General features: G+C 43.9%; 3 protein-coding genes across 4 annotated transcripts; 2 read left to right on the top strand and 1 right to left on the bottom strand.

Moving 5' to 3' along the window:
* Positions 1–52: 52 nt before the first annotated feature.
* On the top strand, positions 53–10,875 carry LOC133970742 (transmembrane protein 184B-like). Of its 2 annotated transcripts, XM_062407784.1 has the most exons (10): positions 53–513; positions 2,689–2,922; positions 4,356–4,521; positions 6,221–6,311; positions 6,519–6,594; positions 6,769–6,860; positions 6,969–7,138; positions 7,318–7,512; positions 7,839–7,865; positions 8,374–10,875. In XM_062407784.1, the coding sequence occupies exons 2-10, from the start codon at positions 2,689–2,691 to the stop codon at positions 8,601–8,603; spliced, it is 1,281 nt and encodes a 426-aa protein (XP_062263768.1). In that variant the 5' UTR covers positions 53–513; the 3' UTR covers positions 8,604–10,875. The 2 variants fall into 2 exon arrangements, with proteins under 2 accessions (XP_062263768.1, XP_062263769.1); XM_062407785.1 differs by lacking the exon at positions 7,839–7,865 and having other exon boundaries at positions 55–513.
* A 543-nt stretch (positions 10,876–11,418) lies between these two features.
* Positions 11,419–18,674, top strand: LOC133970810 (probable ATP-dependent RNA helicase DDX17). The gene is made up of 13 exons (XM_062407868.1): positions 11,419–11,809; positions 12,297–12,453; positions 12,559–12,655; positions 12,781–12,914; positions 13,001–13,066; positions 13,162–13,303; positions 13,383–13,543; positions 13,684–13,856; positions 14,031–14,141; positions 14,286–14,347; positions 14,436–14,495; positions 17,236–17,472; positions 17,586–18,674. Exons 1-13 carry the CDS (start codon positions 11,760–11,762, stop codon positions 18,053–18,055), a joined length of 1,920 nt encoding a protein of 639 aa, XP_062263852.1. The 5' UTR covers positions 11,419–11,759; the 3' UTR covers positions 18,056–18,674.
* Positions 18,675–18,727: 53 nt separating this feature from the next.
* Positions 18,728–25,119, bottom strand: LOC133970708 (ADP-ribosylation factor-binding protein GGA1-like). The gene is made up of 17 exons (XM_062407733.1): positions 24,988–25,119; positions 23,987–24,071; positions 23,784–23,859; positions 23,532–23,630; positions 23,311–23,434; positions 23,072–23,172; positions 22,841–22,921; positions 22,354–22,491; positions 22,134–22,215; positions 21,886–21,999; positions 21,656–21,796; positions 21,426–21,490; positions 21,151–21,338; positions 20,640–20,866; positions 20,366–20,535; positions 20,154–20,264; positions 18,728–19,968 (listed from the first exon to the last, which is right to left on the bottom strand). Exons 1-17 carry the CDS (start codon positions 25,028–25,030, stop codon positions 19,858–19,860), a joined length of 1,956 nt encoding a protein of 651 aa, XP_062263717.1. The 5' UTR covers positions 25,031–25,119; the 3' UTR covers positions 18,728–19,857.
* Between the last annotated feature and the right edge of the window lie 372 nt (positions 25,120–25,491).

The raw sequence follows: 25,491 nt of genomic DNA, 5'->3' as shown, positions 1-25,491 counted from the left end.
TTACATCATGATCACGACCCTGGGAAATCACAGCCGCGGCACTGCGCATGCGCCGGGAGCCGAGTATTGGCTGGCAGCCGCTGCGGATGTGGAGGAAGTAACGGTGTCTGCTCGGTAGCTGTGGCCGGGAAGGGAACAGATTACACGGGGTTCCTCGGGTGGAGTGTATCGGTCTATCTGCGGGGAGTGTTGCTACTTGAACGATCCGGGTTTTTATTTCCACTTTTTATTTTAAACCACGCAGGGAAGCTAGCGCCAGGCTAACGGGGCTAGCTCAGGGTTAGCTAGCTCAGCTGCAGACACCCAGCTGCTCTGTGGGGGTAGAGGAGGCAGGTTCCCCGGGCTTCAGACACCGAGGTGCGGGGCAGATGAGATCCTGGATGTCGTCTGAAGTGTAAAACTCGTTTACTTCTCTGAGCTGCTCCTGGAAAGGTTTTTACAGTCGACTGGATGATGATGATGAGCTAAATCGATGCTTGGACTGATCCCAGCGCAGATCTAACAACTGCAGAGGTGAGTGATGCACCATCACTGAGGAACTGGTTTAGATATCCTCCATGCTGAATTCCCAGTAAACATGGTGTCACCCTCTGTTTAAAACGCAGCACTGCCTGATGTGCACTGTTCTAAAGGTTGAAAGCCCCCCCTCCTCTCTCCTATTGGGGGTTTGTTGTAGCTTCACTTAGCTCAGTGTAAGTGTGTTGTGGTCTCTGGTTGAACACGACCTCAATTCACTGATGCTTTACTGTATACTCCCCCCCCCCCCCCCCCCTTGCACTTATGATGGGCTCTCACAAAGAGCTGGTTCGATTGAGGTCGAAGTACAAAGCATGTTTTGAAACCTGTCCACAGGACTGATGAGTTGTCTATTGTGTGAGGCCCTGAGGGATGCATGAGCTTTATGTGTGTGTGTTTGTGTGTCCGTGCAACCTGGTGCTTGTTTGAACACACAGGCCTCACCTCTGTGCCACTCACTCACTAACTTGTGTTAATGTCTAACTTCATGGTTGGCAGAACTGTCTATTTGCAAAAAGTTGAATAGTCCAGGTGTTGTTGATCACATTAAAATGCTTGTAAATTAAAACTGCTGCATTACAAAGCATTTTGTAAGATGATTCACTAAGTGTTTTATTTGTATTACATATGAAAAGGGGAATATCTATATTCTATACCCCTTAATTGCACTATTTAAGAATGTGGTAAAATAGTCAATTCATATTCTAGCTATAGGGCAAAGCAATACAACTATATTGATTATTGTTTCAGTATAATTTTCACTAATAGCAATTAAAATGTCCAATATGTTCATATAATATATATCCATCAGCACAGTGAGGAGGTTTGACATATAATAGATCCACCTCAAATGTGTTAAATGCTTTGGTTTTCATTCTCTGCCCATAAAGAAGAGTTTAAAAACCACAACATTCACAGATGAACAAAAATCTTTCTTTACATGTTCGAGAAATAATAATCTGATATGAATATTGATAATTGTCAATATTTACTGATATGGACACTTTATCTCTATAATTATCTTCCGGCCTCATCACCAGCTCCGACTTCCTGGTGTTTCGTTCTTAAAGGCAGATTTATTTAGAAAGCTGAGTTCGAACGGCCCTAAACACATTTCCTTGGTGACATGCTGATGTGTTCCTAACTAGTGATCTCGGCCTTGGTTGAGCCATATGAGTCATCCATGATCACACGGTGCACCAGCTTATATTTATCCGGTGCACTGGGGAGCTTGAAAAGTCCTCTTGAAATTAGTTTTCACTGTGACTGATTCGATTATCGTCTTCCTGGAATCCACACCTCGATGGTGACGCAGTCAGAGAGATGACAGCACTCAAGAGATCTGCAGTGATTTGATGGGGGGGGGGGGCACATGGAGAATCTTTTCTTCATTTCCTTATGTTTGCAAATCTGTGCTGAGTAACTGTGTGTTCCACCCCCACTTGTCTTTACTCTTCTTATCGATCATTGTTGATAATTCATGGTTTTTCAGTGGGTGTGATATCTTCCCCCTTCTGCTGACGTGGCATAAATGCAGTGAACATATTAGGATTGTCAGTGTAACTGTGCTGAAGACAACTCACTGGTTTATCCACAACTGAACAGTTTCTTTTATGATAATTAATGTTGAGAAAAGAGCATAGATATGATACTTAAAGTCTCACAGTGTCTCACATCTTTCCGATCTACAGCTTATGCAGAGCTCTCATGCACTGAGCTGATTTGTGGAAATGTACATGTTTGTGTTTAGAGCGTTCTTCAGCTACACTGCACGTCTTTCATCCCTCAGTATATATCAGAGAGAAAGAACTGAGGAGGAATTGGGTCAGCAGCGCTCAGCTCATTGCCGTCACAATGATTTGCTGTGTTTGAGTGATTCTGCCCCCGACAAGTGCTGGCATGTTTTTGATTTTATTTTCATTCTTTATAAGCCTCTCCCCACCCACCTGCCTTATGACTCCTCTTTTCACTTCCCTCTGTTTTAAACTCACTTTATCTGTTTGTCCACACAATCTCTTTTACACTGTAAAGCTGTGCACTGTGTCTGTTTTGTTTTCTCATTCTGAAATCAGTGGATGTTAGATAGAGATTTAGGTCTTTGACTGCTCAGGCCTGTGGTGATTGTCATCCAGGCTTTAAACCAATCTGCATCTTCATCCTCTCTCCATACAGATGAGTCAGCTCTGGCAGAGGGAGATACCCCTGTCCGAGAGGTTGGGGAATGAGTCTCCCGTCGGCCTCGCCCCGGGGTCGCCGGCCACTGTGGCCCCACAAGGATCCAACTCCACTTTGGTACCAGTGGCCCCAGTCGTCACACCAGAACAGACGTTTTTCCTCATGACTGCCGCTGCCCAAACTGTATCAGGCTTTTTTGTTTGGACGGCTCTTCTCATCACATGTCACCAGGTAAGAGGATGCAGGTGGTCCAATGGTCGGAGGGTTGAAACTTAAGTTCTAACTTCAAGGATTCAGTTTTTCGTACTTGTACTTTTGAAGGTGATGAACTTGGAGGTAGGAGGCTAGAATAGCACACTTAGAGATTGTTTTCTCTAGCCCTGTGTCATGGGACAACTTGTTGTGGTCGTAATATAATGAATGAGAATGTGTTTTATTCACTCTGCACCATCAGTCTGAACAGTTTTAAGTATCTAGAAGCAAGATGCTAAAGCCCTGTGTGCTCGGTCATGTGTCACTCTGGGTAAGACTTAATACCAATGTCTAAATGAGGCTGAGGCTGCATCTGTGTTGTTGCCCTGCTGCCAGCCTTCAGGCAAACGGGTTAAGCTGGAGTAGAAAACCTAATTCTTCCACATGGGTTCTTCACATCCACGCACTGCTCACCTTGTTTTTCTTCGTCCCTCTTCTTCATTTTTTTGATGTCAAATTTGATTGACTGAAATCGTTGATGCCCCTGAAACACACATAGAGGAGCAAGACCTCAGTGAGCTGCTTGTCTGGGTAGTAATGTGTCATAAGCCTCCGTGTTGAAAACCATCAGTGTGTTAGTGTTGCAGCACAGAGGATCAGGGCTGTTCGCCTCCTGTGTGTCACATTGTCAGCCTCCATGTTACAGTGGATTTTTTGATGCTCGTGCTAATGGTTTGTCGCCCATTGTCTGCTGATGCCCTTCACATGCATAGAGGAGCCGGCTGTCCCTCTGGCAACAGGTGCCTCTGGCTTCACGAGGACCTCGTCAGAGAGCGGGGGGGGGGGGGCGAGGGTCACTATAGCAACAAGCCCTATGAGCAAAGTGCATTACCTGGCTTGGTGTGTTGTCCCCAACTCTTTGTTATTTTAGCCCAGGTGTGTGTCTGTTTACAGACCAGGAAAGGTGATAGGTTGGGCATTGTGTAAGTGGAAAGGAGCCGGAGAGCGCCGACAGAGGTGCTGCTGACAAGGCCCTCCCTGTTCCTCCTGCTGTCTGCTGCTCTGTGACAAAAGCCCAGTATCCATTACCTGTGACAACCCCATTGTCGGTGCGCACACACACACAACACACCCTGCAAACACACCACTGCTCCAGTATTCAACTCGGGCCCTTTATACTGGCTGCATTGTTGATAACACACAGACAGGTTTCATGAGGTACCAGTTGGTTGTTTTCACACCTGCCTGTGTGTTGGTTGTTTGATTGTCAGCAGAATTATGCAGCAGCAGAAAGAAGACTGGTGTTGTAGACAAGTTAGAAGTCGAATGAAAACTCCAGTTTGATGTTGTCATGATGTGCATCACTTTCAGACTCATTTGGCACGAAATCTGTGACTTTTTTTGCACAAGGTTCTCATATTTCTGATCACTCATTTTGATGGATCTCATTTTGATTGTCTGTTCTTCTTTAGATCTACATGCACCTACGTTACTACAGCTCTCCAAATGAGCAGAGGCACATCGTGAGGATCCTGTTCATAGTCCCCATCTACGCCTTTGACTCCTGGCTCAGCCTCCTGTTCTTCACCAATGAGGAGTACTACGTTTACTTTGACACGGTGCGAGACTGCTATGAAGGTTAGTGGACAGAGAAGTGAAATGCAATCAACTGTCCCAGGCACCTTTTCTGCTGCAGGCTGGATTTCACTCTGACATATATTCCATGCACACTACAGGCGAATATTCACCACAGTGTAAAGAGTGTGCTCCAGTGTGTGTAACTCGATTCCCAGTAGAAATAATGGTGTGAGAATTTATGTGTTGTGATACCCCAGTGGCAGACGGCCTTTGCAGTGTCTTCATTTACAAAGGTTGCCATCTTTGTTCTCATGTCTCCCTGGTCTGTTGGGACTACAGGGGAGGGGGAGACCAGTTTCCTAGCAACTATATGAAAACGAGCAAAGCCATGAGAAGATTTTTTTTTTTTTTTTTAAAGCATCTCAAGATAAACCACAACCTTGTTCTTTAAGCCACAAGCATTTAATGCAAATACTGTCCCCGGATTTTCATGCTGAGAATAAAACTAGCAGTTAAATATGATGCCAAAACATGCTACTGTAAGATTAATGTTAATTTTATTAAAAACTCGTCAAATGAGCTTTATAACTGCTTCTACGTGTATTTGGTGCTGAAGTGCAACTGGAAGTGAATCTGCCTCATTTTACTAAAATATGATAAGCTGCTTTTTGAAATAAACACATTTTGGATTTGAACTGTTAGTCTTATAAAGAATTTTAAGATAAAGCAAATGCAGTGTTTGTAATAATGCAGCATGAACAAAGCCGGCACTGTGCTGTTCTGGCTCAGATTGTCAGTGTGCTGGAATAAGAGGCTTACCTCTTAAACTCAGCCACTTTGAACAGTAACGAGAGCCGGGGCACTGGGAGCTGCTGCCAGTGGGTGATCCTGAGACTGGGAACACCTGGGGCAGCAGTACTGGTCATAAACCCCATCTTTCCCATGTTAGTGGATGGGACATGGACCAAAATATTAAATCAAAGTACATGTCAAATTCAATTTTTCACAAAATTAATTTTAGGTAGTTCTTATCACGCTGATGTTTGTTCAAGTTTGGTTTTAATTTGCTCTTGGATGCTGTAAAAACAGTCAGCAGATTAAAGTGCACACTACTCCACCTGAAAAATGTGTTGTTCCCATTGGCGTGTCAGGTGTCATATTAAAGCCATCGGTGTAGCTGGCCACATTTATTAGGATGATTACATATGAGATCTCACCTGTGGATAAAACAGAGTGGGATTAGGGACACACCTGTTGAAGCTTCACATTTAGGCCCATGATCCTGATAAAGATCTAAATCGTATTCACATGTGATGCTTTGTGTGACTCTTCATTAATTGTAGTAATCTAACGCAATACATGAAGGGAACATTAAAGCCCTGGTTTAATGTGTAGTCCACCTGTGTAAGACCTTATTGGTAGTGTGAAGATGGGTCTCTCGTATTGTGTGACACTCTGGTGTGGCAGCGTGACCTCGAGCTCTCATGATCCCGTCTGTGATCACACTGCTCCACTCTGCTCTCAGCAGTGGAGAACCGTACCTCATCATTATGTGCTCAGGCTTATTCCTCCTTCACAACCACAACCCGGTCATTTCCCAGAATGTTGATGGGTATGACTCACCTGTATGCATTGAAATGGCGAGTCAGCTGTTCTGAGCCAGAATCAGCAAATCACAACTTTCCTTTTTCACACTCGACACCAGTATCCCATGTTGTCATCACCTTAAACACATTCTTTTCTATGTGTGACCCTGCAGCCTTTGTCATCTACAACTTCCTGAGTCTGTGTTATGAGTATCTGGGAGGAGAGAGTGCCATCATGGCTGAGATCAGAGGGAAACCTATTGAGTAAGTCTTGTTTGCTCTTCTTCCTCCTCCTCCTTTTCCTCTTTTGTCTTTATATTCCTCTTCTTCTTCTCCTTCTTCTTGCTCTGCTTCTTCATGTTATTCTTGTTCTTCTCCTCCCTCTTCTTTTCCTTTTTCTTTTCTAGTCCTCCTCTTCCTATGATTGTTCTCCTCTCTTCTGACCTGTTTAACCTGTGTATTTCCCTCTAGGTCGAGTTGTATGTATGGGACCTGTTGTCTGTGGGGAAAGACCTACTCCATCGGTTTCCTCAGGTTTTGCAAACAGGTACCAAACACCATCATGGCTCATAACCTTCACATTGCAAATACATCGTTAACATAGATCTTTGAGTGAAAACTGGATGTTGTCAGAAGCTTTAGATGGAGTTTTGTATCCCTGCTGACTTGTTCTGACCCCGTCTTCCTCCTGATGTCTTCATTCCCTCTCAATTGTCCTCAGGCCACTCTCCAGTTCTGTGTGGTGAAACCCCTGGTGGCAGTCATCACTGTCATTCTTCAAGCCTTTGGGAAATACAAAGATGGAGACTTCAAGTATGTCTCCACTGAAACTTAGCTAAAGTTATGCTTAAGCTCAAGTTATGACTGAGTCTCTTCTTAACTGTGCTGATTTATTTAAAATGGAATCCCTCTCTCCTCCAGTGTGGCTAGCGGCTACCTGTATGTGACCATCATCTACAACATCTCCGTCAGCCTGTCGCTCTACGCTCTCTTCCTCTTCTACTTTGCCACACGTGAACTTCTTGTCCCTTACAACCCGGTGCTCAAGTTCTTCATGGTCAAGTCTGTCATCTTTCTTTCCTTTTGGCAAGGTGAGAAAACACACACACACACACACACACACACACACACACACACACACACACACACACACAAACATACACTGCTGCTGCAATTTCACTTTTAATTTGTCGTGTTTTGTGCTGTGAATCATTTGATGAATCTTATGATGCTGCATTGCCATAACTCCAATCCTCTTTGTCTGAGTTAGGGATGCTGCTGGCCATCCTGGAGAAGTGCGGCGCCATCCCTCAGATCGACTCTGCCGACTTCTCAGTGGGCGAAGGAACGGTGGCTGCTGGTTACCAGAACTTCATCATCTGTATCGAGATGTTCTTTGCTGCTGTGGCTCTGCGCCATGCCTTCACTTACAAAGTCTATATGGATAAAAGACTGGACTCATACGGTAAAAGCAGTGTGTTTGTGTGTGTGTGTGTGTGTGTGTGTTTGGGAGGTTTTAACTAAATTTAACTGGGTAAATAATGACAACAGTTTAATTATTAGTGTTTTTATTTTAATATTCAATATAATATGAATTAACAGGACTCTTAATACTATCTGATTTCTACAGTCTTTCAGAAGTGACCTCACTCTTTGCACTTTGATTTCTATCTAAATATTTAGTCCTCCTCTTTTCTTCTACTCTGTTTTTCTATTTCTTCATTCTTGTCTTCCTCGTCTGCCCCTGTTCTCTTTTCTCCTCTCTTCTCCTTCACTGTGCTGCACTGACAGGCTCATTTCCTATCTATGGACAGTACGGTAGGTCTGATGTCAGCTGCCTTTCGTCTGTATCTGCAGTTTTGTTTGTTCCAGTGCTTTTTATTGTTGTGTTTTCATTGTGCTTAAATATCCATTATTTCAATGTGATTGGTGTGTTCATCATGAATTCAGTTGATGCCTCTAGACTCATTGGTGTTGTTCTTTATTGTCTTGTTTCCTTATGTTCATTTGTTGTCAGTGAAATCAGGCTATGAACGTTTTACCTTCTTGTTTCTTCTGGCATAATTTTGTGTTTTGTGTGTTCCCCACTCTCTTGTAAAAAAGTAAAGTCCCTGTTTGCTTTATTGTATAATTCATGTATAACAGATTCATTGCCTCCATCCTTCTGATTTAAATTTTGCAGAAGCAGTTTCACACTTCAAATATTTATTCTGAAATTTCACTTGACAATTTGACGAAAACGGTTTCTGTCATTTCATCCCTCACTCACCTTCCGTACTGCTTCATGTCTCTTTATTAATATTTCACCCCCCCCCCCCCCTTCCAGGTCGCTGTGCCCCAATGAAGAGCATCTCCAGCAGCCTGAAGGAGACCATGAATCCAGGCGACATGGTCCAGGACGCCATCCACAACTTCTCTCCAGCTTATCAACAGTACACCCAGCAGTCCACGCTGGAGCGAGGTGGGGGGCCAGCCCTCTCCCGCAGCCACAGTAACCTCAGCACCCGGGGGGATAATGAAAAGACCCTGCTGCTCAGCTCAGATGACGAGTTCTAAAGCTCAAACACACACATTCAGAAAGTCATGATACTCCCGAAGCCCCTGTTGAATTGTTAGAAGGTGCTAGAGACTGGTCTGATCTTTTGTTTCAGCCTGAATGTGGAAGATTCGATTCTGGTATTTGTCTTTTCTTTATCACCTTTGGAGAGAAATGAAAGATCAGATTCATGTTAGAGGTGTGATTAGCAGACCGCAGGAGGGGAAAGGGTGTTTCACAAGGAATAAGAGGAACCAAGGGGAGAAAGGGAGTTTGAAGGAAGAAGAGTGTCGTTATAAAGTAAAGGAGGAGAGAGGTGGGGAATTTGTGTTAATTTATATAGGCCAAAACTGATAGACATACAGTATCTCCAGTAATCTGCTGATTATGGATTAGTGCAATTAACAATACCTGCTTATGCTACACTTAAGACTTTAGATGTCAATATAAAGTGTCTGCGAGACAAAGTGCCATCCTTCTCTGACACACTCGGCCTCCTCCTTTCTTTAGTTTTTTTACTGTTTCTTAAACCATACTCCTCCTCACCCCTCTGCCAACTCTGCCTCTTACCGAAACATTGCCAAATAGGGGGAGCAGCCAGCCCCCTGCACTTCAGCCACTGAGACGCACTCTCTTAGGATTCAGAATTGATTTATAGTCAAGATAACAAAGGAGCCTTGGAATTGCAGTGCTTCGTTTTAATATATAAAGCAATTGAAACGCAAAATATTTTTTTATTTAATGCTGTATGACCTTGAAGGTAGAACTCATTTAAAGATGAGTGCGATGGGAAAACGGTTGTGTGTGTATATATACATTGTGTATGTCTGGATTTGCTGTGGGTTCACATGCACAAGCTAAATGGTTTTAGTGTGACTGCGGCTGTCGGCCCAGTGTGAGCTCCTTGCTCAGTGTTATTGTGTGTGGAGCACGGAGTGAACAGCTGTGGCAGAGATTTGAGCGTGGGCATAGGGACTGGCGGAAGGGCAACACCCACACAGATTACAGATTACTGGAGAAGCAACACTACAGAGCCCGCCCAGCTGTGAAGTGCTGTGGATTATATTCCCTAATTAATGGCATTAGAGGCCGTGCAGATCAGTCCTGCCTCTACTGGTACTGCTTTTAATGGCATCCCTGATATAGCAGCAGGAAGTGAGTCAAGACACTGGTCACAACAGACAGATCAGGACACGTAAATCTGATCGAACTCACGTTTAAAATGGGAACATATGGGCATTAAAAGTTTGAAAAAGCAAAATGATTGAATTTTGTGACATTCTTTAGTTTATTTTTCTTTTGGGAAAAGAGAATATGAACAGTCATTTGTTTTGTTCCTGTCTTTTTCTTAAAGACAATAGAAACTGTATTTGAATTGATGGTTCGTGCTGTTATCAGCTGATGTTTAACGTGTTTTAGCAGTGACTGGTGTTTTGTAAGGCTGTTTGTGAGCGAGACTCCTTGTTGTCAGGACACTGGTGTAAAAGGTAACAGGCGTAATGGTGACGTATCGTATGTTGGCGTTTTTTGTTTATGTTGAAAGCAGAATCCAAACAGATCCTAGTGACTGCAGGTAAACACACAGTACAACACAGTCCTCATGAGTAATGAATGTAGTCAGATTAAAAAACTAACAGCCATGCTCATCCTCAACGGTGCACAATCATTTAGTTTGGAGAAAGTTGTATTCGATTAAAATGGAAATATAATAAAATTGTGGAACCCAACACCAGTGGGGGTCTGGCTGTGACTGCTAAGCCATAAATTCCAAACTCCTCCTATACTCAGTAATTAATGCATTTACTTTTTTCGCTGAGCCTTCAGTTAAAGACGACGTCAGTTTATTCTATTTACTTAACATTAACTTAATGGTATTGAAAAAAGTGAAATTCACTGCCTTATGCTGTAACCTCTAGGGGCAAAGTTTGTCCAACTCAAGCGTCTTTATTCAAAACACTATCAGATGATAGTTTTGATACTCTGTGATTTTAAAGCTGGATGTAAAAAGCTGAATATATTAAACCAGGAGTTTTATTCCAGAATGGAAAGAATGTTGTAAATATAGTTTACACTAGGCACTGCGAAACATTCATGATGTCTGAGATGACATTGCCTGGTATAGTGCTTTGTTTTCAAATTTTTGTGTTTTGGTATTCTAAGTTTTTCATATATTCTGTTTTATCTCTGTTATGTACTTTTTCATTTGTATATTGGTAAAGTTTTCTTGTGTTTTGATGCTCTATCGCTTTCTGTTGGTGTTGACAAGGAAATAAAAGACAAATGGAAACAAGACATTCCTGCCTTGGTTTTGTTATTGAGAGTTTGCTTCTTGGCACCAATGTAAACATCAATGACACAACAATGTGAAATGTTTTTATGATATTATAATATCATATATTCTTTTATTTATAGATTCAGTTACTTTGAAGCACTGAAGTTATTCACCTACTTTGTTTTTGTTTGGTATCTGAGCTGACGGTTTGAGTTTGGAAGTTTATATTGACCATATGGGATATATCACACATAAACACGTTAATTGAATTGGACAACCGTAAATGAAATGCTTCTTATGTATTAGTATATTTAATTACAACAATCCTGTGAAAAGTAACAGAGTATATTTCCCTGTGTAATGAGCAAATTTAATGCAATTTTAGCTAAAAGTACAATTGAGAATATCTGCACTGGATAAATTTCCCCCCACAAATTGGTAAATACTTAATAAATAAATACTAGCACAGTACAATAGCTGCAACACTTAATAATATGAATATTAAATGATAGGATGGCGTCAGTCATACTTAGGGGCGTGGCCTTCCAGCAGTGAGCCAATCAGAGCGGCTTGCTGTACCGGCTAACAGGCTAACAACAACAACTTAGCATCTCAGCCTGTAGCTTCTTATTGTGGCTTTGTCAGTTAATTCAGCTGAAGTTTTTATATTTCAAAATTGAAATATTAATCTCAACGTGACATTTAACTTTTCAACCAGCCTGAGATCAAGCGACAGCTTGTCTTGTTTCGCTCCGAGTTTACTGCGCATCGGGTGACGTTAGCTCGTCCTGCTCAAGCTAGGCCTCACGAGACGAAACGCTCCTAATTCAACTCATTAAGATTAATAAAAGCTCCGGTTGTTGGTCAGTCACTGCGGAGAGGAGCTTGTCCGTGTGTCCGCAGAATGAGAGGCTCGAACGGCGACAGAGACCGAGACCGCGGCCGTGACAGGGGGTAAGAACCACAGCCACTTAGCATGGGAGCTAATGCTAACGGCTAATGGCTAAGACGTTGTCAATATGAACTGTTTTTATGCGTTTGTTATCATTAATGTTGAATTATTCAATATTGTAATCAAGGAAAAGCCAATAGGTACTTTTTAATATTACCATAACTTCATATTTATAACATTAATGTAATAATATGAGTTATTAATTAGCTAACTACAATGAGAACTTAACATGTATAGCACTTGTCAACAAAAAGTGCTTCACGACAATAAAACAATATGTGTTGAAAGTACAGAAAGACACATATTTAACAATGGTATTAATAACAATGACAGAGTTCAAATTGCAGTAATAGCCTTATTTTCTTGGGCATTCAAGTAAATTCAGGAATCTCAGTACAAACTGTGAGTGAATGTAAACGCGATACAACAGATGTAACAAGGAAGTGGTCCTAAAACCATCCCACACAATTTTTGTTATTCACGCAGCAGCCCTCGTTTCGGGTCCAGCAGAGGTGGTCCACCGGAGGGGAAGAAGTTTGGGAACCCCGGGGACCGTTTACGAAAGAAGAGGTGGGACCTGGAGGCGCTTCCCAAATTTGAGAAGAACTTCTACAATGAGCACCCTGAAGTGCAGCGAATGAGCCAGGTAGCATCACAGTCTGATCTGTTGATGCAACTACACAATCTTTAAACAGAGACACCAGTGTAATGTTCAATTTTGTAATCCTTTTTTGTTTTCTTTTGCTCTCAGTATGATCTTGAGGAGTATCGCAGGAAGAAAGAAATCACCATTCGAGGTTCAGGCTGCCCGAAGCCGGTCTCCACCTTCCAACAGGCACATTTTCCCCGTAAGCACCTGACACGTACATCTGCAGACCTGTGCAGCAGTGAATGACATCACCACAACAACAATCACACCAGCTGGCTGCTTATATAAACATGTAAATGTTTTATTCCTCCTCACTTCATGAAGAGTACGTATTGGATGTTCTGATGCAGCAGAACTTCAAGGAGCCCACAGCCATTCAGGCACAAGGTTTCCCACTGGCCCTTAGTGGGAGAGACATGGTGGGCATTGCTCAGACTGGCTCTGGGAAGACCTTGTCGGTGAGATGCAGATCTGAATATATCCTTTACTTGTGAATCTTAAAAGCAATAAAATCCTCTGAGATCTTCCCCTTTATTCTCTTCAGTATCTTCTGCCTGCAATTGTGCACATCAACCATCAGCCCTACTTGGAGCGAGGAGATGGGCCCATTGTACGTGAAGATAAACCAAATACAATTAAAATTCATCTTGTCACAACAATTTAGTGTTTAATGCAATAAACATATGATTGTTGTGTTCTTTGTAGTGTTTGGTTCTGGCCCCCACAAGAGAACTGGCACAGCAGGTCCAGCAGGTGGCACATGACTATGGAAAGTCATCCCGCATCAAAACCACTTGTGTGTATGGGGGTGCTCCCAAGGGACCGCAAATCCGAGACCTGGAGAGAGGTGAGGAATTTCCAATGTCTGGATTAATGGAAACGCAGTTTTATGAGACATAATTAACTCTCCTCTTTATCTCTCCGAGGTGTTGAGATCTGCATCGCCACTCCAGGTCGTTTGATCGACTTCCTCGAGGCTGGAAAGACCAATCTGCGACGCTGCACATATCTAGTTCTGGATGAAGCTGACCGCATGCTGGACATGGGCTTTGAACCACAGATCCGCAAAATTGTGGATCAGATTCGGGTAAAGATGCAATGGGGCTGTAGAAAAAAAAATGTTATACCACTAATCTTGTGTTTTAGCAACATATACATATTCTTATTCTTATTAGAATATAATGTATCTGTCATGAATTGTTGTGTATTTGATGTGCTCTTTGCCAGCCGGACCGACAGACCCTCATGTGGAGTGCTACCTGGCCCAAGGAGGTTCGCCAGCTGGCAGAGGACTTCCTGAAAGATTATGTCCAGATTAACGTTGGAGCGCTGGAGCTCAGCGCCAACCACAACATCCTTCAGATAGTGGATGTCTGTATGGAGAATGAGAAGGACCAGAAGTAAGAGGCTGGTCACAGAGCAGAACTGATTTTCCTGCTTTGTCTTCTTAGGCTTTTTCTTTCTCAATTCTATTTACTTTTTTTTTGTTCACTGTTTCTCTTTTCTGTGCCTGTTCAACTTGAATTTGATTATCGTTGCTGGTCTCTTTTTTAAGTGACTACTTTTCCCCTCAGGTTGATCCAACTGATGGAGGAGATCATGGCTGAGAAAGAGAACAAGACCATCATTTTTGTGGAGACCAAGAAGAGGTGTGATGACCTCACACGCAGGATGAGACGTGATGGGTGAGTACAACAAGCTCCTGAGACTAATACTAGATTAACTCCTCCTGTCATCAGGGATTTAATTTGGTTCCATATAGTTTAGTTTGTGCAGTTTTTATCTCGCTGATTTCATGTTAGTTAAAACCACATTTGGTTTCTTTCTAGGTGGCCAGCGATGTGTATTCATGGCGACAAGAGCCAGCCAGAGAGAGACTGGGTGTTGACAGGTTCAACAAACACACCGACATGTGAACACCAGTGATTTCAAGTTGTCTCTTTGCTCTCGATCATCTTGTCTTTGTCTTCTAATTACAGAGTTTCGTAGCGGCAAAGCTCCCATCCTCATCGCTACTGATGTGGCCTCACGTGGTTTGGGTATGTCATGTGTGCTCAAGTCAAGCATACACCTTCCTCAGTCTAACCATTCACTGATACGGTTAATTTGACCAGATAAAGTGTAGAATAATACGCTTGATGATGACTACACGCTTTTCACTACATGTTCCTGTTTAAAATTCAACCACAAACACATAAAGATTTGCTTTTCTCACAAAGAACATATAATACTTCTTAGATAAAGGGTTTATCTAAAAGGTGAATCATATTTTAAGCAGGATTTCCTGTGAAGATTTAATCCACTGTGCTCTACTGAATAACTCTGAGGAACACTGAGCGTAGGAATGATGTTGAATGCAGATGTAAGGGGCGAGGTTCCTGAAGTAGCATCTTACAGGATCGCTATCGACCTTTAACCTAATTCTATGTTCATTTGTTTTCTTTTCATTTTGTTTTTGTTTATTTTGTGTTTCCAAGTTTCTCTTCCGGAAACTAGACGCACACAGGCCCTCGGGAGCCTGCAGCCGGACCTAGGCATGACAAATCGAAAGCTGACTTGAGGAGAGAGACGGCCTGATTAATCAATCCCAGACACAGCCATCCCTGCTGAAAACCTAGAACAGTGCCCACAAACAAAACTCTCCCCCCTTCCAGGACACTGGCTCCCTGGGCGTCGGGGGGGAGGGGTCAAGCGCGGGATGCTGCTGCTGGGCTTCCAAATTTGGTCCAAGGGTCGGGGGCAGCTGTCAGGTGAGAGGGCAAAGACGGGGGTGCGGTGGAGGCTGGACTCCCCTCGGCCATGCCATCATCACCGGGACACACCACTGCATTTCCTGATTAGATTGACTCACATTTACCCAACAAGTTTTCAATAGATAAAGTATCACAGATTCTTTCAATTTTATTAACTTAAATGAGTCCTGCAGACATTACACCCAAAGAGATGATGCTCAAGTTGGGTGAAAGTGAAATGCAGTGGTGTGTTACCAGAAGACAAACGCACAACTGCCAGGAAGTGAGAGTGGAAAGCAGCCAAAGCCGGACATGGACGGCTGTGCCGGAGGCTCCCCTCTAAACTGCCCCCTGATGCCAGCCCCTGACACCCCCCACCACTGGCTGTGCTGGCCGGCCTCTCCCTCTGCGGACGTCATGTCTGGTCCTGGCTGGCAGGAGTCCTGGCCTGGAGGAGCCACCTCCCTTTAATCGACTTCCCTCTCTTTCCTGTCTGTCTTGTGTGTCCTGTCTATCCTGTCTTTCACTCGCCCTCACTCTCTCTCTCTGATTCTTTACCCCCTGAAGTGTCATCTCCTTTTTTTCTCATTTTGCTGTTATTCTCTGTCTTTTTCAACACATCTGTCTCTTAAATGTTATCCTTCTTTCTCACATTCCTCTCCTTCTCTTTCTACCACCCTTCCCTTCAACCTCCAACCTTGTGCTCTCTACCTTCTTGTTATTTTCTTTCTACCATTTCTGACATAAGAAATCCACAATGTGTCCCTCTTTCAATTTTCCTCTTTGTAAACTTCAAACTAAACCCCCGGTTATGTCTGTGAATAACTCACCAGCTTTTGAGGACTTGCTCCATATGGACGAGCAGATACCTTCAGGACACAATGTCCACTTTCGAGCCCACTCTCAAATCCCATTTCCTCGTGCCTTCTTCTTGGTGTCAGTTTCTTTTTACTAACCTCGAAAAGCTGGGCTCTATATCTATTGGAAGTTACCTGTGAGGAATTTGGAACAAGCCACACTAATGAAAGACCAGAAACCCTCAAAAAGCAACTCTGCTACTAGAAAGTCTCTGACAAAGACTTGAGCTCCCCGAAGTTAAAATAAAATTCAGTAAAGTCCTCTCCATCCATATCCAGCAGTATCGTCTCCAGGTCACTATAAGGCTTGGGGACACCAAGAGGTACAAATAAAGACTAGAGTAGGACCCCATCACAGCCCAGTACAGCTGGAGCTCTGGCCCTGACAGTTTCCAGCTTTGGGAGGGTCCTGGAGGAGGTTGGAGAAAGGACTGCTTTGTCCCGTGCGTTCTCCACCTACCCCTGCAGACCTCCCAGGACTGGTGATGGGTCGGGCGACAGAGGGGTAACTTTGTAAATCACTAAATCACTGATCCAGGGTAAGTACCGTGCCTTTCCCCATCTTCTCCTCCGCCGTTCTTAATCATTATGCTTCTAAAACAAAGTCTTCTTCTGTAAGCAGCAGCGTCCCTGAGACTTTTGTCGACCTTAAAGAGAAACACAACTCTGATTTGTTTTTATCCTCAAAGAAAGAATTGAACTTTCTCAGTAGATTCTGATACTTGAGCCATTACTCATCACCTGCTTTTAAAACCTTTACTGAAGAATCAGCTGTTCAGTTTTGGGCCACTTGGTTCTCAAACTTTCTCTTAATATATTCTAAATTATTCAGCATCACTTACCTCCGTAGCTTTGGCTGCATGTTACATGTTCACTCGTGTGCAAGTACTTATAATCAATATATAATTATACCAGACCACTGAGCTCTGTTTTGTAATTGGCATGGTAAGTGAAATCATTTTCTAATTGTATATTTGACAAGTAGTCGCTGACTGTACAGGTAAGTGTTGCTTTCAGAGGATGATGGGGGTCTTGCAGGTATTGTCTGTCTGAATGTTTCCACTTTCAAAAGCACTAAACCTAAAGATTCATGATTCGACTCAATTGGTTGACTCAGTTTTCAGCAAGTGTCAGTTCTGTTCTGACTTGTTTTTTCTTTTTATCTCTTCCGTCTCTGTTCCATCCTCAAGATGTGGAAGATGTCAAGTTTGTCATCAATTATGATTATCCCAACTCATCGGAGGACTACATCCATCGCATCGGCCGAACAGCCCGCAGCAACAACAAGGGCACAGCCTACACCTTCTTCACTCCAGGGAACATCCGCCAGGCCCGAGAGCTGATCCGGGTGCTGGAGGAGGCCCGACAGGCCATTAATCCCAAACTGCTGCAGATGGTGGACACTGGACGTGGAGGAGGAGGCGGAGGTGAGCGACGCATCCTGCTGGATTAGATTAGGATTGACTCAATGTCAAAGTCTTTTTTCGAGGGAGATAAATTCCTCCTCTTTACCTTCTCTGTCCTCTCTCCTCCTTTCCAGGTGGCCGTCTCCGTTTCCGTGGCACCTCCAATTCGAACAATCCCAACCTGATGTACCAGGACGAGTGTGAGCGGAGGATGCGATCTGCAAGCGGCGGCAGCTCCAGGGAAAGTCGCGGCAGCAGCAACTACAGTCGAGACAGTCGCGGTGGAAGCGGGCGGGACGGGGACCGCTCTTCCTCTTCCTCCTCCTCCTCATACAGAGATCGCAGCAGCAGGGACGGAGGACGCAGCTCCAGCTCCAGCTCCACCTCGTATGACCAGAACAACGGCAGCAGCAGCAGCAGCAGTGGCCAGTACAGCAGCTCCAGGAACGCCACTGGCTCAGGGGACAGCCCCACGGCATCATCGGCTCCCAAGCCTCTGATGGCCCAGCAGTTCAACCCCCCCCAGCCCATGATGGGCCTGATGGGGCACTCGCCTTTCCAGTTTGCTCCTCCACCTCCCCCTCCTCCACCAGGTAGAAAGTAATGTGATCTGGGCACCACAGTCACACACACACACACACAGCACACACAGTCAATCAGTAATGTCTTGACTTCAACATTTAGAGAAAGAGCTCGTTTGGTTGCAACAAGTCAGTTCACTGTGTTTAAAACTACTTCTTATCTTTAGTATCAGTAAAGTTGTAAAAACATTTAGACTGGTGCCTGGATTTTTTACTAAGTGGTCAACGCAATTTTTTTTTGACAATTTAAAGTCAAAGTAATCAGGATTAGTTTATTTAGTTTGACAGAAGTTTTCCTGTGTCACTTCATATTGTCTTATACAATTTATATCTTGAGCAAAAAGTAAAATGCTTTTTCCAATGATGTGATTTTCCCATTTGAACATTTTCTTTTGACGTTTGTCTTGATAATTTCAGGACATAGATATTAATTTAGGCCTCAGAGCCGACTGTCCAGCCACAGGCATGTAAATGAGCTGCTCCTTCACATTTTGTAAGGTTGCTTGCTAACAAACCTTATTCAGTTAATCACCAGTGTGGTTCAGTCTTTTACTGCAGTGATATTTGAGATTTTCCTAGTTAATAGTCAGTCCTTTTTTACAGTTTGTTTTTCATGTTTAATAAAGCTCTTCAATAGATAAACATGTGTCAGTGTAAATCCTTCGAGGTGGAGCAGGAATTAACAGGTCATCCGATCACCAAGAAAAAACTTTATTAGTCATTTGGGATATTTTTACCATTGTTATACTCTTCACTGACTCTGCACTTTGCACAAGTCAATTGTACACAACAGGACTGTCATCATTGGTATTTACAAGGCCGTCATATTGGAGATTAGTGCAGTGGGTCGTGACCGGGGGGGGGGTGTTCAGCGTCATGCATCGCAGAGAGTTGGTCATGTTTGAGACGCTGAGCGGGAGAAGCACCGGTGTGCAGCTCAGTTTGCATATGTTTAAATCATAAACCTCAATCTCCAGCTAAAGTAAAGATTTGACTAAATGTAACTTTCATATCACCGAACACTTTGAATATATTAACGATTTAAGGTTATAAAGTTGCAGACAAACTACAGAACCAATATGACTGACAAGTAACGGATGGAAAAAAAAATTATCCATCCAAATGACTAAACGCTAAAGTTTGAACTGCAAAATAGGCACATGTGGCAGATAATAAACAATTCTGATGTTAAGGTATCTTTTGTTCTTTACATATAATCTAAAGCAAAGAAAGAAGAAAAAGAAAAACATTCTCTGTGCAAATGAAAGATGTTAAGAACTTTTCACTAACACAAAAACAGACGTCACAAGAAGGAGGTGTGATTGTGTGGACTTGTTTTGATTAGAATTAGAACTGCATCAATGTAAAGCTCATGACTTCCCTCCTTGTGTTCTCGATTGTGTGAAGCATTGTGTGTTTCATTGTGTCTGCAGAACAAGCAGAGAGAAACGTAAACAGAACTTTTAATTGACCGTGTGCCTCGGCTGAAAAAAGAAAACAATCTAAGTTGTCAAAAATCCCCACGTTGTTGTTTTCTTCTTTCTCAGCACTGTTTGTTAAAAGGATGACAAGACTGCATCAGTGTCGGGGGGGGGGGGGGGGGGGGGGGGGGTTCTAGGTTTGTTTTGAAGCCGCCACAAACAACAGACACGACTGATTTAGAGCAAAGCAAACGCACGTTACACAGACGGAGCGAGAGCGTGATCCAGGGAAAACAATAAAGTACCAAGCAAAGAAAGTGAGCAGAAAGGAAAAGTTGAGAGTCGGGTTGGTTTAAGAAGGAAGCTTCAGTGTGAAGGCAGAGTCTGTCTGGTTGTGTTCTATGCTATAGGTTCCCCCATGTGTCCGGAGAAGGAAAGTGTTCTAGACTGCCGCTCTCGCTGTGCTCCTGCTCTCCCAAGCTGAAGGTCAATCTGTACTGGAGCTGCACTTTCTCCTGAAACACACACACACACAAGAGAGGAGATTATTAACTTCCAGTAACCCTCGGCTGGATGGAAAACTTCTGTTGAAAAGCATAATGGTATCAAATAACTAATAACCAAACTTTAACATTAACTATCTAAACTTACAGAGACCATCTTTTAAAACATTGTCTGGACAGTTAAAATCCTGACCTACCTTGTTTGGGTTTGCCAGCAGCAGGATCTGTGTGACGGCTGCAGGAGGAAGGATGGGGTTGAAAGCCGGGAGCTCCGTTCCTGATGGAGGCTGCAGCTTCACTGCCATAGACTACAGGGAATAAAATAACAAATAAGTACATGTAAAGTGCTAAATCAGCTGGTGGCAGAAGTGTTTTCACACAAAGGCGGTCAGCTTTTCTCACGGCTGACCTTTGGAGCGGTCGTCTCCAGGTTTATCTTGGTGACGGGGGCCGGGGCCGAGGACAGCATGGAGATGATCACCACCAGAACATCAGGACGAGATGGAGGCGAGTCGCGGGCGAAATGAAAGAGAACCCGCAGACTGTGTTTGTCAAACACGGTCACAGGTAACAGACTACCTGTAGAGAGAAGGAACAGAGAGAGAGGGCCAATGTGAAAAATCCATAAACATGTACTCAGGTAGCAGGAGCATTGAGCTGTCACGTGACCTCTGTTTACTTACTGGGCTTAATGGATTCTAATGGTACAAAAACATCAGTCAGGGTGATTTCAGCAGGAGGCGTCTCGGTTTGAGTTGGTGGAATATCCAGCGACGTCGTTCCCAGGACGGGGGAGTCGAGGAGCGGTGCAGGATGTTCGGAGGAGAACACTGGGATTGGGTTTGGGGTGATGTTGGGTCCGGACTTGCTCTGGAGGTCTCTTAGTGTTGGTTTGGACTGGTGCTTGTCCCTGAAAGCAGAGAAATATTCAAACCATCTGTCAAACTAAACTGAGGATTACTGTCGAAGTCAGGTGCTGCGGACTTTCTCTGGAGTTTCTCCTGCCAGAACCCCAGTAAAAACTCTGGATGATGTCAGAGTGAGCTCATGTGAGAATATAGCAGATTATCTGGAGGATTCACAGACAGAAAGTGAATGTTTCCAACACACGACAGAATATTAGGACCATCTCTAGACTGTCCTCCATAGATTAAGCAGCAACGTGAAGGTGTTAGTATAATTTAAGGAGAATACCATTTGACCTGCAGCCCCTCTGGAGGCAGGGACTGCTGCATCAGCGTCTTCCCCAGCAGGTCCAGCTCGTCAAGGGCAGAGTTAACCGGGGCGGAGCCAGATGACAGGGGCTGAGGTTGGGAGGGGGGGTCCGGAGTCAGGAGGAGACTTGGTGCTGCAGGGATGTCGGCCTCTATGCTGTCAGAAGACTAAAGGAAGAAGAAGAAGAAGAATCTGTTTTACAGACGACATTAATCACATTCACATTATAAGACTCTAATTCTCCCTGTGCTCACCTGGAAGGAGTCCCAGGCTGTGGAGTCCTCAGGAGGGTTGGAGGTGTGTGTTCCTTCACTTAAACCTGTGGGATGCACAAGGCGGCATTATTCACAAATAAAATAACAGTGTTTGCAGAAACATTTATCTTCAATTTAAACCTGAACAATCCTCAGTAGTTGCTCTTAAACCAGGTTGGTTCATTCCCTGTTTAATTAAACACTCAACAAAAGGCCTGACGTGCTCCTACCGAGCGACATGAGCTCGTCGTCAAGGAGACTCATTCCCAGCTCCTGTGGGGGGGCGGTGAAGCCGTCTGTCGGAGTGGGAAACTCTGGGAAGGATGGAGGCGACTGGGGTGACGTGTCCAATCCTGACAGATCGAGCAGGGCTGTGGAGAACGGGTTCAAGCCAGAAGTGAAACGCTTCAAACCAGGAAAAGCTAAATTGATGAGAATAATTGTTTGCAGCTTCACTCACCTGTTTGTTTCTGAATGTTTAACGTGTTGTTGCCGTTTACTATCTCCCCCTTCACCTGCTGTTTGTAGAGGTTGATGACGTGAGTCAGACTGTCGTTGGCCTGGAGGATCTCCGCTGCAGAGACACACAAGAAAATCCTCCTTCATCTCTGCATCGTGTTGATATCAATCAGAGGGAATGACTGAGTAACGAGGCTCATCCCTTTTCTCCCCGTTTGCTTGATATTTAGACGATGAACAAACCCTCACCCAGAGCCTCGTCGTTGTCCTCTGTGTCGCTCGCCAGTCTGAACAGAGTCGGTCTCATCTTCTCACAGCGCTGGTACAGGTCCTGACCACACAGCACACAAACAGAATTAAAAGCTTGCCATCGAGTTTCTGATCCACCATTCAGGCCACAGTTGTGCACCCAAACACAGAAGGAACAGTTTGAATCTCCTTCAGGTTAAAGCACAGTCAGTCAGATCACCTGTACGAGTTCAGCGTTGCTCGGATCGCTCGCTGTGCTGTCGTAGTCCTGCAGAAGCTGAGTCAGCAGAGCGCCGCTCTCCTTCACCTCCTGAATGGCGTTGACCCGCTTGGACACCTTTTCTGCTCGCTTCTGATCCTGAGGGAGGCAGGAGATACATGCATCAACAGAAGGGCGTGGCCACAGAGAAGTGTAGGAATGGCAGGAATGCAGAAGAACAGCAGGAGAAAGAGAGAGGACGTTTGAAAATATCAGCGATAAGAGCAAAGAGCAGATCACTTTAAATCAGGACTAATTTAATCTCAAATCCAGCAACACACAACCCCCCCTCAGGGCAGCCAACCCATTTCCTTATTGAGCGTATGTTCCTGCCATGAGTGCATGGTTCCGATTTTATTCTCCTTTTCTTAAACTCACACGTAAAGGCTCATAAGGAGTTTATATGAAACAGGAAACATGAGTATAAGGGAGATGGAAAGAGCTTTACCTCCTGGACCATTTCCTTGATAAGATTGTTGGCGGCTTTCAAGTCGTCAGGATGTGAACTATTCAACAGACGAGCCAGTGTCTGAAAGAAGGAAACAGCCTCAGTTCACACAGTGAAATATAAGTCAACAGTCTTTAGATATCTTGAGAAGAGATATCAGGTCTCATATAGACTTCACACTGCAAAAGATAGTTTTATGAAACTTGTACAGTTATATGTAAAAAATCTTACTTTTGACTTCTCCTCATCCTCAAAAATGGGGTTCTTGGGTCTGGGTGGAGGAAGGTTCAGTAGTTTGTCAGGTGGAAGCTCTGGGTCTTGTTTAATTATACCTGGTCACAAACACAATATGAAAAAGAGTTTATTACCATGTAAAGAGTGTTATCAGAGTTTAGCTGAGCTGCTCCTTTAGGGCTTCATAACAACTTCAGAAGTTATTTGCGTTCCTCTGAGGACAAGTGGCCTCTCACCTTGTTTCTTCAGCATCTGATAAGCGTCTGTGATCTTGCCCTCGTCAGGTAACCCCAGAGTCCAGCTGTAGATTAACTCCAGAACCTTGTTTTTCACTGGCTCTGGTGACCGTGAGCCCAGGTACTGAGTGAAGGATTGAGGACGACAACATTGATTTACACACACAAGCGTATACAAAGAAATATATAAATGACATAAACAAGCACACAGGGAGTCTTACCTTTGGAGAAACTACTTTGATGAGTTCATTCAGAAAACGGAACTTGCCGACTTCACTGTGAAACCTTTTCCCACAACTTTTCATACACGTTTCCAGAACCTTGTGTGGAAACAGAATAAAAAAGGGGAAACGAGCAAAGCAATATATTGTATTAGGAACAACATCCTGTTGGAAAATCGAACAGTTCATTCTGTTGATGTAGGATTGGGATGCATATGGATATTTCTGACTCTGGATCAGATGTGAACTCACCAGCAGAGCCTGCATGGCCTCCCACTCCTGTGGAGACTGGACCTTGTGGGCCAGGAGCCTGGTGGCCAGCTGAGGTCTGTGACACAAGATACAGATGACAGTGAATAACTGGATTGAAACCTTAAATAACTATTGAGAGAAATCAGCAACAACCAGACAATCATTGAGGAACGAAGCAGAAAGGAAGTTCTCGTGGGTCTTACCCCTTTGAATCATTGTTGAGCTGGTCACAGAAGGCGTGGATGCTGCTCCAGTCTGTGTCTTTGTTGAGCGGGTTGGTAGCCGTGTCTGAAATGTGAGTGAAGGGACGTCAGACAACAGAGATGACAAGATTTACTACATTATATAAACATGTTTTGTTTATATGTACACGTTTCTGACATGGTTAACATGATAACCACATGATAACCATGCAGTAGAGAGATAAAGTCCAAGTCCTCTTTTGAAGGGTTTATTAATCAATTCAAATATTAGTTTCATCACTTAACAAAATGCAGATAGAGGATATATCTAAATGCTGGTTGTTTTGATTCATGTTCCTTTAGAGTATGGTATTATTAAGTGTATTTTTATAAAGTATATTCCTCCACATAGGACCATCATGTATCAGCAGTTTCAACAAAAACATTGTGACCTATATCACAGCGACTTTTGAATATTCATACACTGTGTACAGTAGTACTTCCTTATTACAGATGTGAATGATGAGTTTAGAATATCTATGTTTTTAACGACACACACACACACACACACACACACACACACACACACACACACACACACACACACACACACACACACACACACACACACACACACACACACACACACACACACACACACAGAGAGCTAGCTTGCTAAGTGTCTCTCGGACATTCGAACGCCTCCCCAGTGGGAATCGACCCTATGTGGTTCAGATGGCTCCACACCGGTCCCGTCCCCCGGTGTGTGCCGGTGCTGTGCAGCCGGAGCCGGAGCTGTGCAGCCCGGGTTGTGTTGACAGCAGCCGGCCACAGCAGCAGCAGCAGCTCCGGGAGCTACGTTAGCATCCTGGATGTGGCGGCGGGCTCCCGGTCCCCTCAGCCGGAGCCCGGTCCACCGCAGCCGGCTGTCATGTCCACCAAAACAGCCCCCGGGCGGCGCGGGGCGAGGACCCGGGGCTCCACGCACCACAGGCCCGCTAACACAAGTTTAAAATACTCACTGATACGAGACTCCAGCGTCTCCGCGTCAGGAGGAGTAGCCATCACTGCGAGATTTGACTGGAGCGGAAGTATCGCGAGAGCATGCGAGAGGGGATTGTAGAAGCGGATATGACGTAGGAACAGAGTGGACAGAGAAGACTTTCAAAAAATAAAAGCACAATTTGCCATCTATAACAATTCTACATTATTTGAACTGAAATGTTATTAAAACATGATTTAATGTGATTCTGATTGATTTAATTAATAAATCATAATTAAAAGAATAAATACATCTTATGAACAAACTTATTTATCCTACTTTCATCCTTTCATATAAATTTCTACAATACCAAGGTAAACATTATCAAATTTTGCATCTCAGTCACAGATGGGCTAACAAAATGTAAATTGAAATCATTTCTACGATTACAGAATAAACTATTTTCTTTAGTTTTAATTAAGTTTTTCTGTCACGTGCCTGAAACCGGAAACCTCCTCCCTTCCTAATTATAGTGGAGCAGCAG

Source organism: Platichthys flesus, chromosome 16 (assembly GCF_949316205.1).
Source record: "Platichthys flesus chromosome 16, fPlaFle2.1, whole genome shotgun sequence".
Lineage (NCBI taxonomy): Eukaryota > Metazoa > Chordata > Actinopteri > Pleuronectiformes > Pleuronectidae > Platichthys > Platichthys flesus.
The sequence above is the reverse complement of the archived record's forward strand: the minus strand, read 5'-3'. Positions and strand labels throughout refer to the sequence as shown.

What these genes read in the sequence shown, in the direction of transcription:
- LOC133970742 (XM_062407784.1), top strand. Translation starts at nt 2,689, where the DNA reads ATGAGTCAGCTCTGGCAGAGGGAGATACCCCTGTCCGAGAGGTTGGGG. An exon ending in TCCTCAGGTTTTGCAAACAG is followed by an intron (nt 6,595 to 6,768) that starts GTACCAAACACC and finishes AATTGTCCTCAG; the next exon opens with GCCACTCTCCAGTTCTGTGT. An exon ending in TCCTATCTATGGACAGTACG is followed by an intron (nt 7,866 to 8,373) that starts GTAGGTCTGATG and finishes CCCCCCTTCCAG; the next exon opens with GTCGCTGTGCCCCAATGAAG.
- LOC133970810 (XM_062407868.1), top strand. Translation starts at nt 11,760, where the DNA reads ATGAGAGGCTCGAACGGCGACAGAGACCGAGACCGCGGCCGTGACAGG. An exon ending in AAGTGCAGCGAATGAGCCAG is followed by an intron (nt 12,454 to 12,558) that starts GTAGCATCACAG and finishes TTTTGCTCTCAG; the next exon opens with TATGATCTTGAGGAGTATCG. An exon ending in TGTGGCCTCACGTGGTTTGG is followed by an intron (nt 14,496 to 17,235) that starts GTATGTCATGTG and finishes TCCATCCTCAAG; the next exon opens with ATGTGGAAGATGTCAAGTTT.
- LOC133970708 (XM_062407733.1), bottom strand. Translation starts at nt 25,030, where the DNA reads ATGGCTACTCCTCCTGACGCGGAGACGCTGGAGTCTCGTATCA. An exon ending in GACGCTGGAGTCTCGTATCA is followed by an intron (nt 24,072 to 24,987) that starts GTGAGTATTTTA and finishes CTCACATTTCAG; the next exon opens with ACACGGCTACCAACCCGCTC. An exon ending in AGGATGAGGAGAAGTCAAAA is followed by an intron (nt 22,922 to 23,071) that starts GTAAGATTTTTT and finishes TCCTTCTTTCAG; the next exon opens with ACACTGGCTCGTCTGTTGAA.